At 37.6% G+C, this 12,591-nt stretch overlaps 2 protein-coding genes across 2 annotated transcripts in view; one reads left to right on the top strand and one right to left on the bottom strand.

The window, feature by feature from the left end:
- Positions 1-2,564, bottom strand: part of LOC127446677 (centrosomal protein of 170 kDa-like) — a 38,327-nt gene extending 35,763 nt beyond the window's left edge. Inside the window, exon 1 of the mRNA XM_051707806.1 lies at positions 2,482-2,564. The gene's annotated coding sequence lies outside the window, so the exon portion shown is untranslated. The remainder of the gene's footprint in view (positions 1-2,481) is intronic.
- A 3,427-nt stretch (positions 2,565-5,991) lies between these two features.
- LOC127446680 (B-cell lymphoma/leukemia 11A-like) overlaps positions 5,992-12,591 on the top strand; it is a 44,244-nt gene continuing 37,644 nt past the window's right edge. Inside the window, exons 1-2 of the mRNA XM_051707811.1 lie at positions 5,992-6,302; positions 10,167-10,502. Of these exons, the coding sequence (XP_051563771.1) occupies positions 6,248-6,302; positions 10,167-10,502 (391 nt within the window). The 5' untranslated portion in view covers positions 5,992-6,247. The remainder of the gene's footprint in view (positions 6,303-10,166; positions 10,503-12,591) is intronic.

The following is a 12,591-nucleotide window of genomic DNA, read 5'->3' as shown; positions in this document are numbered from 1 at the left end:
AATTTTTATATGTAAAGAAGTAAGCATTCATGATGGTAGTTTGGAGTAGTTTGTTTATGCTGATTTTAAAAAAAAAAAACATAGTGTATTGTACAGTAGCCTACTAAGGGATATAAAGTCTTTATTTTGTCATGAAAATGTCACAATGCAAAAGTCTTCATGACACTAAAAATGTACATCTTTATTTTTTTTTTTTTTTTCTCTGATTTGAGAGTAAATAAGACATGTCCGGATATATACAGTTGTGCTCAAAAGTTTGCATACCCTGGCAGAAATTGTGAAATTTTGGCATTAATTTTGAAAATATGACTGATCATGCAAAAAAAAAAAAAACACTGTCTTTTATTTAAGGATAGTGATCATTTGAAGCCATTTATTATCACATAGTTTTTTGGCTCCTTTTTAAATCATAAAGATAACAGAAATCACCCAAATGGCCCTGATCAAAAGTTTACACACCCTTGAATGTTTGGCCTTGTTACAGACACACAAGGTGACACACACAGGTTTAAATGGCAATTAAAGCTTAATTTCCCACACCTGTGGCTTTTTAAATTGCAATTAGTGTCTGTGTATAAATAGTCAATGAGTTTGTTAGCTCTCACGTGGATGCACTGAGCAGGCTAGATACTGAGCCATGGGGAGCAGAAAAGAACTGTCAAAAGACCTGCGTAACAAGGTAATGGAACTTTATAAAGATGGAAAAGGATATAAAAAGATATCCAAAGCCTTGAAAATGCCAGTCAATACTGTTCAATCACTTATTAAAAAGTGGAAAATTCAGAGATCTCTTGATACCAAGCCAAGGTCAGGTAGACCAAGAAAGATTTCAGCCACAACTGCCAGAAGAATTGTTCGGAATACAAAGAAAAACCCACAGGTAACCTCAGGAGAAATACAGGCTGCTCTGGAAAAAAACGGTGTGGTTGTTTCAAGGAGCACAAAACGATGATACTTGAACAAAAATGAGCTGCATAGTTGAGTTGCCAGAAAGAAGCCTTTACTGCGCCAATGCCACAAAAAAGCCCGGTTTCAATATGCCCGACAACACCTTGACACGCCTCACAGCTTCTGGCACACTGTAATTTGGAGTGACGAGACCAAAATAGAGCTTTATGGTCACAACCATAAGCGCTATGTTTGGAGAGGGGTCAACAAGTGTTGTGCTCCTTGAAACAACCGCACCGTCTTTTTCCAGAGCAGCCTGTATTTCTCCTGAGGTTACCTGTGGGTTTTTATTTGTATCCTGAACAATTCTTCTGGCAGTTGTGGCTGAAATCTTTCTTGGTCTACCTGACCTTGGCTTGGTATCAAGAGATCCCAGAATTTTCCACTTCTTAATAAGTGATTGAACAGTACTGACTGGCATTTTCAAGGCTTTGGATATCTTTTTATATCCTTTTCCATCTTTATAAAGTTCCATTACCTTGTTACGCAGGTATTTTGACAGTTCTTTTCTGCTCCCCATGGCTCAGTATCTAGCCTGCTCAGTGCATCCACGTGAGAGCTAACAAACTCATTGACTATTTAAACACAGACACTAATTGCAATTTAAAAAGCCACAGGTGTGGGCAATTAACCTTTAATTGCCATTTAAACCTGTGTGTGTCACCTTGTGTGTCTGTAACAAGGACAAACATTCAAGGGTATGTAAACTTTTGATCAGGGCCATTTGGTTGATTTCTGTTATCTTTATGATTTAAAAAGGAGCCGAACAACTATGTGATAATAAATGCTTCATATAATCACTATCCTTAAATAAAAGACTGTTTTTTTTTTGTTTTTTTTTGCATGATCAATCATATTTTCAAAATCAATGCCAACATTTCACATTTTCTGCCAGGGAATGCAACCTTTTGAGCACAACTGATTTTAAATATATATATATATATATATATATATATATATATTCACCCTACAAGCAGTTACAGTAGGCTATAATGTCTTAAATCAGATCCTCATGTACATATACGCATCATCATCATCAGCTAGAAAAGCAGAGCATCATTTAAGTGTGAGCGGAGTGCTCCTGTTTCATCGTCAGTCTCCGCCTCTGCCTTCAAGCATTGGCCTTGTTATGCCTTATGCACCGATAATGACACATCTGATGTCTATTCTAAGAGACAGTCGGTCAATGTACACCCATCGCATATTTTAATATATTGTTCTTCTATATACAGTGATCGATACCGATCGGGCGTGCATTTATTTACTCAAATATGATGCTTATAAGGAAAAGCAGAAATCGACACACGTTTAAATATTTTTAAAATAAGTCTGCTACTGTTGAATTACGCATCATCAGACGGCGTTAGAGACATCCAGCCCTTAATAGGCCAGATCGGTCGCTTGTATGGAGCTCCTGATAGCCAATTTCTAATTTTCCATCAAGCGAAATATTTGATGTTAAATTGAGCAACTTTAATGGTCATCAAGAGTGTGATCAGTAGGTTAAAAAAACAAACAGAGCGCATCACTTACCCGGTAAATCCCAGTGTATTTGTGCAATAAATTACATCCGTCTGCTCTTGTACACGGCAGCGCTTCTCTGCCCAACCCAGTCTGAAGTGCAGTTGCGTTTCTTGACGCATGATGGCGCTGCAGTGTCAAGACAGAAGGACTGCAGATGATGATTGTTGTCGAATTGTTGTTCGTGGTAATTTGTGCGTGAATCTATATATCTGCGCCTGTTGAGATTTGTCTTTTGTCTATGTCTTTCCAGAGAGGAAAAATTAAGTTTGAATTATGAACGGAATATAAACAAATATAGAATAGCATAAGATTACATTTCTAATGTATTAAATGTTATTTATTAATGGTCTATATTTTATAGATATACCGTATATAAATCATATTTATAAATAATTGTTGTTTATTAAATAGTATAAGTATTAAAATATTTGTTATTTTTTAAATATTATTTATTTAAAATAAATATAAATATGTTAGGATATGTTAACTCTAAAAAGAAATATATTTTTAAGAATTATGCATTTCAATTGAATAACCAATTTCTATCAAACTGAACTGAGTAACCTTTTACATGAAAAAAAAAATGTATATACAATTAATATATGTAAATCTTAAAAATGGACAGATTTTTTTTTTTTATTTATTTTTTTTTTGAGTGGTCTAAAATATGTACTTTTACTGTTTTACCCTCATAAATCCAGCGTTGCAGATTTGAAAAAAATAAATAAATAAATAAAATTATTTGTATTAAATTGTTAAAACTACACATAACAATAGCTGACACTATGAACTGTCAACATGTGGGAAAATCAGCCTCCGTTTTTCGAATTATTGAAGTGGCTATGAAACTGAGCACAGCCGGAGAGTTCATTATCTGCTGTAATTATCTGCTTTGTTTATAATTTATTATGAACTGTATCCCATCAACAGTTTTGGTGGGGGGAACAAAATATTTTTTATAAATAAAATTATATATATATATATATACTGCCGGTCAAAACTTTTGAAACACTTGACTGAAATGTTTCTCATGATCTTAAAAATCTTTTGATCTGAAGGCGTATGCTTAAATGTTTGATATTAGTTTTGTAGACAAAAATATAATTGTGCCACCATATGAATTTATTTCATTATATAACAAAAATTTAATAAAAAAAAAAAAAAAAATGTTTTTGAAATTGATGACTTGGACCAAATAATAAAGAAAAGCAGACAATAAGTGCCCAACATAGATGGGAACTCCTTCAGTACTGTTTAAAAAGCATCCCAGGGTGATACCTCAAGAAGTTGGTTGAGAAAATGTCAAGAGTACATGTCTGCAAATTCTAGGCAAAGGGTGACTACTTTGAAGATGCTAAAATATAACACAGTTATGATTTATTTTGGATTTTGTTTAGTCACAACATAATTCACATAGTTCCATTTATGTTATCCCATAGTTTTGATGACTTTACTATTATTCTAAAATGTGAAGAAAAAAAATATAATAAAGAATGAGGAAGTGTTTCAAAACTTTTGACCGGTAGTATATATATATATATATATATATATATATACACTATATTGCCAAAAGTATTCGCTCACCCATCCAAATAATTGAATTCATGTGTTCCAATCACTTCCATGGCCACAGGTGTATAAAATGAAGCACCTAGGCATGCAGACTGCTTCTGCAAACATTTGTGAAAGAATGGGCCGCTCTCAGGAGCTCAGTGAATTCCAGCGTGGTACTGTGATAGGAGGCCACCTGCACAACAAGTCCAGTCATGAAATTTCCTTGCTACTAAATATTCCACAGTCAACTGTCAGTGGTATTATAACAAAGTGGAAGCGATTGGGAATGACAGCAACTCAGCCACGAAGTGGTAGGCCACGTAAAATGACAGAGCGGGGTCAGCGGATGCTGAGGCACATAGTGCACGGAGGTCGCCAACTTTCTGTTGCTACAGACCTCCAAAGTTCATGTGGCCTTCAGATTAGCTCAAGAACAGTGCATACAGAGCTTCATGGAATGGGTTTCCATGTCCGAGCAGCTGCATCCAAGCCATACATCACCAAGTGCAATGCAAAGCGTCGGATGCAGTGGTGTAAAGCACGCCACCACTGGACTATAGAGCAGTGGAGACGCGTTCTCTGGAGTGACGAATCACACTTCTCCATCTGGCAATCTGATGGACGAGTCTGGGTTTGGCGGTTGCCAGGAGAACGGTACTTGTCTGACTGCATTGGGCCAACTGTGAAGTTTGGTGGAGGGGGGATTATGGTGTGGGGTTGTTTTTCAGGAGCTGGGCTTGGCCCCTTAGTTCCAGTGAAAGGAACTCTGAATGCTTCAGCATACCAAGAGATTTTGGACAATTCCATGCTCCCAACTTTGTGGGAACAATTTGGGGATGGCCCCTTCCTGTTCCAACATGACTGCGCACCAGTGCACAAAGCAAGGTCCATAAAGACATGGATGAGCGAGTTTGGTGTGGAAGAACTTGACTGGCCTGCACAGAGACCTGACCTCAACCCAATAGAGCACCTTTGGGATGAATTAGAGCGAAGACTGCAAGCCAGGCCTTCTCGTCCAACATCAGTGTCTGACCTCACAAATGCGCTTCTGGAAGAATGGTCAAAAATTCCCATAAACACACTCCTAAACCTTGTGGAAAGCCTTCCCAGAAGAGTTGAAGCTGTTATAGCTGCAAAGGGTGGGCTGACGTCATATTAAACCCTATGGATTAAGAATGGGATGTCACTTAAGTTCATATGCGTCTAAAGGCAGATGAGCGAATACTTTTGGCAATATAGTGTATATATATATATATATATATATATATATATATATATATATAAGCATCATGATGTATGCACATTAATGTGGTAGGCTACTATACGAATGTTGTAGGCCACGTTTGCAACAAATCAACTCAATTTGATAAAATTTGTAACACATTACTCCTCGGCCTGAACAGGAAGTTAATAACGTTTATTAAGTAATCAAACACCAGAGGGCGCAACTGCACACGAGAGTCGACGAAGTTCTCCCGGCTCCAAATTGTTGGGAATTATTTTTTTCTGCCTCTTGACTTAGTTGTTTGGTAAACAAAACAAATATAAATAAATGCTGAAATGTGCTCACTGACTTTATTACATCTAGAAACATTAATTTAAAATGTGTTGCTTATAATATACTATAATAATAGTAGACCTACTATTACAATTGTTATAATAAACTTTATTGATGAAAACTATATTGGGAAAGTTATGTAAAAAAAAAAAACATTTATTTGTGCTTATATTATACACTATTGGATTGACAATGGGCACTGACGTCCCTCAACTTTCCAACCTCCCCCCCCCCCCCCCTCTCTCTCTCTCTCTCTCTCTCTCTGCCCATTGGCTGCTTGGGTCTACGGTTCACATGCAGCCCATCATTGGTTTTTATCACTCTCGCCCCCCTCCCACTCCCATGCTTCCTCCCTCTGCCTGTGTTGAGTAAGTCCATGTCCATCATCTTCCTCTGGACGGTCAAGTTCGCAGGCACGTCACGACCGCACTTGAACTTGCTGCAGCTCAGGGGGCTTCGCTTACTTTCCATTCCGCTCTTCTGTTCTTCTCCAAGAAGCCATGAAGCCCATCACATGCGTCCTGCCACTACACGCGTCTCTTCTGTACGATCATCTATAATTCATTTGGGATACCCGATGCATCGCTGAAGAAGATTTTTCCTGTGGACTCTCTTAAGACTCTGGCTCTTCCCAATGTGAGCCCAGCTGAGACCGCGTCCAACATGTCTCGCCGCAAGCAGGGCAAACCCCAGCACTTAAGCAAACGGGAGTTTACGCGTGAGTTTAAGGGAATATGTCTTCTTTTTCTGACTTGATAACTCAAGTGCATGATAACAGTCAGTTTTATTGGGAGTTTAGGTAGGTTCGTCTCGCGGCGCAACGCATACAACAGAACGCAGGTGTCACGAGACGCACTTCTAAAAGTTGACGTTCTGTGTTGGTTTTGGTTTTTTTACCTGGCAAAAACGTAGACTCCTGCGTGAGACGCGGGGCAACGGTTAAAGACGTCCTTTCTATCGCTTGTTTTCGTAGGAAAACAATGGAAAATGAACGCAGACGGACGCAAAAACGATGTGAACGGATTGGGAAGATAGAATGAAACGCTTAGATGTTCCGTTGCGCAATGATTCTTTACGCGTAAAAGCTGGATATGCATTTGTGTGAGTGTAATATATAGCTTACAGGTGTACGTATGAATGCATATAAGTTGATTAAACGCAATAAGTGAGGATTTGAATAATTTTAAATGGGTTTAAAAAGCACATTTAGCTCTGACAAAGTCAGACAAAAGCGAAACTAGAAGTTGGTGTTGCGCGTCACAAGGTAATTTTAGGTTTGGCGTGGGTAAGAAAACGGGGTTCCATTAGTAAGGCTATTATGCAGTGATATTTGTTTCGTAGCTTTATCATTGACGTTGGCTATGTAACGTCGTATTTTACGCATTTAACGTGTCTAATCTGTTTACAACCCCCGCGCGATGTTTTTTAAATCACCTCAACTGTATTCGTCTCTCACTGTCAAAACCTGACAAACATAAAGCCCATTATTAGTACTAAAATACACCTATTCCATATATTAAAGTGTAGTTTAAACTTAATGTCTCTTGTGTTTGGTTTTAAACCCGTCTGTTATATCGCTTTTGTACGCATAAGGCATCCCGTAATTTGAGTTACGCAATGTAGCCGTTAGGAGGCAGAAAATCAACAAATGAAGGACCATTCTAGATGAGAGTATGTGTATGTGAACTTGACTACACACTCTCACGGCGAAATCGTCTGGATTCATGCGACTTTTGTAAATTTGGCCTATTCGTATGATATCATAGGACTGCATTCGTATGGATTCTTACGACTTTCACTACAGCCAATGACGTCGCTGGACATCGTTTCCATCTAGTACCTGACAATTACTTGCTTCTGTCACACACAACAGCTTCCTGTCATGTTAACACACTGTAATGATAGGTTATGTTTAGATGAGGGGATTGGGTAAGGGCATAATATTAATAAGCATGTCCTTAATGCCTCATGCTCAAAACTCGCGCTTACTTCCGCATTAGACATCTGGGCATTTGCACGTGATGAAATCATACAAATGCATATGGACCAACTCGTAGGAAATCATACGAAATAGCCAACTCATAAAATATGTACGAATGTTCATGAGACTGGTTCGGAACTTGAACTTGGTCTTGTTCAGCCTAACCTTCGCTCACGTTTAAGTGTATCCACAAATCTCACACATCTCTTGTCCTATATTAATTTACAGACTGTGTTTTATCATGTAAACATTGCTGTGGTATAGAGATGTCATTTTGGTCATTACGTTTTTACTATTTGATGTGTGGACATAGGATATAGACAGGTGTAAATTAAATCCTTTAAATCGTAGCATTTGTGAAATAGTTCAGCATATGGAACCCAAAAATCAGTGAATTTATTGTTGATTTAACATGTTGTTAAAAAAGATCGTTTGAAGAGCGTGTCATCACCTTGATGTAATTAGTCTCAAGGGTTAGAGAATGGCTTAACAGTGGCAGTGATTGTGGCTTTATGCTTTTTAAAATGAACTGTTATATTTTAAAACTGGTCTGAAGTTTCACAATTATTGTCCTTTTTCTCAAGAGGTTTGATTTACACTTGTTTGTCCAACACATGATCTGATCTGAGGCTTTGTTCCAGTTTATTAAAGTTGACACAGAACACTGCGTCTTGAGCGTGTCTCGAAAAAAAAGAAGAAAAAAAAGAGCCATAGCAGAGGATTGATTAATATGTTTTTTACTCTTCTTCAGAATCTCTCATATTGTCACCCCCACCTTTTGTCCCACATGACCTGACACAGAATTAGGGTTAACCTACCACCGACGGCAACAATCTCCCTCAGCCCAGTTCAGACGCATGACGTGGTTTTGATTGCTCTTTCATATGTTCCGGCTGTCCTTCTGGGAACTACCCCACATACTCCCCTCAATAGCTAACCTCAGTTCAGAGGATTCCAGCACTTTTCACTAAATGGGTTCCAATCATCTTGAAGTCAAATTAGAATCTATTTTTTGATTCTCAGGGGTGTTGGGTTCATTAAGACGTGAGATTGGCAGGATAATGAACAGGGTCATGCAACTAAAGTGAACAAACCCCTCCTCTTTACCATTACTGGGCGACCAATGTTTTTTCTTCGCCTTTTGTTTCGCATCTTCTCTACATCTTACCGATTTTCATTGACTGTCAATCTTCCTCTGATAGAAGTGTCTTAATATCAATAATGGATATTAACAGTACAAAATACTGTGCTAATGCTGTTATTTGCATTGTAGCTTGGAACAGGACCATACACACCATAGACATTAATACGAGAGGGGTGTGTCTCCTCAATTTTCAGATTTTTAGTTGATAAATTTTAATGATAGTTCTTAAAAAGTCAGTATCTTGTAATATTTAATGTTTGGTTATATCTATGGCTTTGTAAAATGTAAAAACAAATCTGTGTTTATTAATTCTACGCTGTGAAAAGTGGTAACCTGCAACTTTTGGTACATTTAAAGAAATATTTCTTCCTGATCTAACCCATATAAATTACTTTTGTTGGTGTAACCTAATGTAGCGAAGGTGATTTTGTCATGTTAAAAAATATTTTTGACTTGAATAAAACTAGTTAATTAAGATAAGCACATTTTTATAGTGTACAACGTTAAGAACTGAAACTAAAAACGTTTGTGTAAAATCTACTTATATACGTCCATACACTCAAAAAAAGGATTTTTGCTGCTTGTTCAATTCACTGAATTAAAATGTACTAAAGCAACACAATCCTATAACATTTTGTCACAACTTGATTTCATTTCGTCCATTTGAGTTGGGACTACATGAATTCTTCTTGTGTTAATGTAGCATTGATGAAACTGGGCAGTGGATTTCCATTTCTCAGTATGCTTTGCATGGGACTTGATAGGAAGAGTAAATGTTAAAATTAAGTGTTATTTTATGTGTTTTTGTGCAAGATGACTATAAAGGGGGACACCTGTTAGTGTTTAATGTTTTGTTATGTTGAGATTTAGAAGAGTTTGTGTTATGTTTTGGAGTTACCATCATGGTGAATGGTGGAGCTTGAGCTAACGATTAGGACAGGTAGATGTCGTTGAGCAGTTGCTATGCTAACTATAGCATAGTTACTAAACTACACTCTGTAGTGCTTCCAACCAGCATCTCTATTTAGCATGCTAACATTCACTTTCACTATTTAGTACATAAATAAATAAGAGAGATTTATTTGAGTTACATTGACACGTCTAATTTGTTGGGTTTACCCAATTCAACTAGTTTCTTTCAACACAAAGTGTTTGTGTTGAGATTACATAGACATTTTAAGTTAAGAAAACTCTTTTCAAACACGTGGAAGCACTTTGATGATTGAATCGAGTTCAGCCAAAGAGATATTTTTTTGAGTGATCACACCTGAGTTCATATGACATTTAACACCTCTAACACTACCACAAATGTGACACTTCCATTTTAATGGACTAGGATATAATTAACTCTTATGCTACATAGGCCTATAATTATCACTAGTCATTATCAGGTTTCAGTATGGATATTACAAGTTTTCCTGCCGTTTCACACCTCCCTTTCTGTGTTTCTGCTGTAGTCGAGCCAGTGACGGCAGATATCCCTGAAGACGGGGAAAGCCACCCCGGATCAGAACCATCCACCCCTAAAGGGGACCAGGACCTTCTCACCTGTGGCCTGTGTCACTCCAGGTTTCCTTTGGCTGACATCCTAGACTTCATCGAGCACAAACGCAGGCAGTGTCAAGGACGCCTATGTATAGACAAAGGTTCAGACATGCCACCGTCGCCTCCACACTCAGGTCTTCGATGGGCCTGCGCCCCTGTGGAAGTGGCTGTTCAGGTTTCACCCCGTGAAGAGGAGCATTTAGCTTCCACACCGCATGGATTACGACCCAAGCAGGAGAATATAACAGGTAGAGTAACCAGTGTTTGTGTTAGAGCACATCTGTGAGAGATGTTTGCAAGGAGAGTTTTTGAAATGGACGCTTGTGATTGGAGGGGGATGAATTGAGGGGGTGCTGGGGGACCATAAGTGTTAAGGGACCATGCATAAGAACCAAAAATTTAAACTTGGAAGGTCCCGTTCTGTTTCGTTACTTTTAAAAAAAGAAAGGCTAAAAAGTATGTCTAATTACTGCCCTGACATAACGTGATTTTATTTTCCTTAATTCAGTTTTTTAATAGTCATATGAAACTAAACTCCAAGAGGTCTGACACAGTTTGAACACTAGCCAGGAGCTAATAGCACTAAAGTTTTTAAGCCTTCTACGTACTGAGACTGTGATTGGTGCATTTCTCTTCTGGACTTCAGGAAAATTGGACCTGAAAGAATATAGTGTCAAAATTCCTCTCTGTCAATATGAATGGTATCTCCATCACTCTATTTCTCTCTTTCATGTGGATTTTGCAGATGTTGCTGCATTCAGTGTGGTTTTCACAAGGTCGTATCTCACACCAGTAAATGTATGGCTGCAAGTGTTACATTCATGCTGGAAAAAAAGAAAAGATAATTATTTTCAGCTGTCAAAGAAAATACCTGTCTTTGAGCTGTCCCATTCCCATAGATCGGTACTGATTCTAGTCATTTTCATAATAATGAGAGGTTTTCCTTTGCATTGGCCACAGCGTACCCAAAAGATAAGAGCAAATGTTCTTGAATCTCAATTGATAGAGCATGGTGCTAGCAATGCCAAAGCTTGTGGGTTTGATTCCCAGGGAACACACAAACTGATAAAATATATACCCTGAATGCACTGTAAATCACTTTGGAGAAAAGCTTCTATCAGTGTACATAAATGTAAATGCATCCAGACATAAAAACTTAAAATCACGATCCTTTGTTATTGTTATACATTTATAATTTACTGCAGGATGTTAATGAATTAGTTTAGGGTGTTCCATGTAAAATTGTTTCCACTGGGGTGCTGTTATTGGTTAGGTTAGTGTTGTGCCAGGCAAACATTTCCGTATGGCTTAATATTATATTATCATGTTTTGGTAGTTTGCATTTGGCTTGATGTTAAAATGGCACAAGGAAAAGTGTAGCATCTATCCATTTTTGTAGATCTTACACTAGTAAAGTTGCAAACGTAAAAAGAGCTATTTCTGCCTGGTCTGAACATTTTAACATACTCTTCTTAATGTAACCCAATGCAGTCTGGTTAATTACGGTAAGTCATATTAAAGAATTTTTCTTTTAACCTGGTCTCTTAGAATCACTTTACAATATGTTAATTTTGCAAAGTGGTTTTTACGTGGCTCACTGTACGTATCACAACAGTTTCTTGGTAAAATAAACAATAGAGGTGCAACAACAATGACTTTGATTCCCTTTCTCACAAATCACTGAGTAAAACAGCTGATTATCAGTTCATAAACACTTACTTTTTCACCCTGTTTTTCACACAATGCTATCTTATGACATCTAAGCACTTTTCTGTTCTGTTCAAATGCAATCAAATTGTGCAGTAGCTTAGCTGATCGAGCCATGCACTTGCAATGCAAAGGACTGGGGTTCCAGTCCAATAAAGCACTTAATTCAACACATGAGCCAAAAGTAATTAGATGCACCAGAAAATGATGTGGTTGCTTCAGCAATTGTGTTTTTCATCTTACATTTGCTTTTTAATGCACTATCAGTTAAGGTTAGGTTTAAGGTTTAGGGTAGGGAGGTCGGTTTTATTGATTTCAAACTCGACAGAGCATTAACCTTAAAAAAGTTATCTTGCTAAAATGTATCTCGCTTTTAGCGCCACACAGTGGACATTTCACCTTGGAACTGCTGCGAATCTGCGATACGTGTAAGGTAGCAGGTTATATAATTTGGCAAAAATGTTGCCACAGCCATGTAATTTTCATGAGATCAGGACGAATATTTTGGATTTGACCAGTTAATTTATGTGTTACCCCAAAAGGTAATTTGTTTAGGTCACTTAAACTATTTGTTGTGTAATGGCATTAAAAAGTTCTTATAAATAGTACAGTCCATGTTTTGTTTCCCCA

The sequence above is a fragment of the Myxocyprinus asiaticus genome, chromosome 9 (assembly GCF_019703515.2).
Source record: "Myxocyprinus asiaticus isolate MX2 ecotype Aquarium Trade chromosome 9, UBuf_Myxa_2, whole genome shotgun sequence".
Lineage (NCBI taxonomy): Eukaryota > Metazoa > Chordata > Actinopteri > Cypriniformes > Catostomidae > Myxocyprinus > Myxocyprinus asiaticus.
Note: the sequence above shows the minus strand (reverse complement) of the source record. Positions and strands in the feature narration are given on the sequence as shown.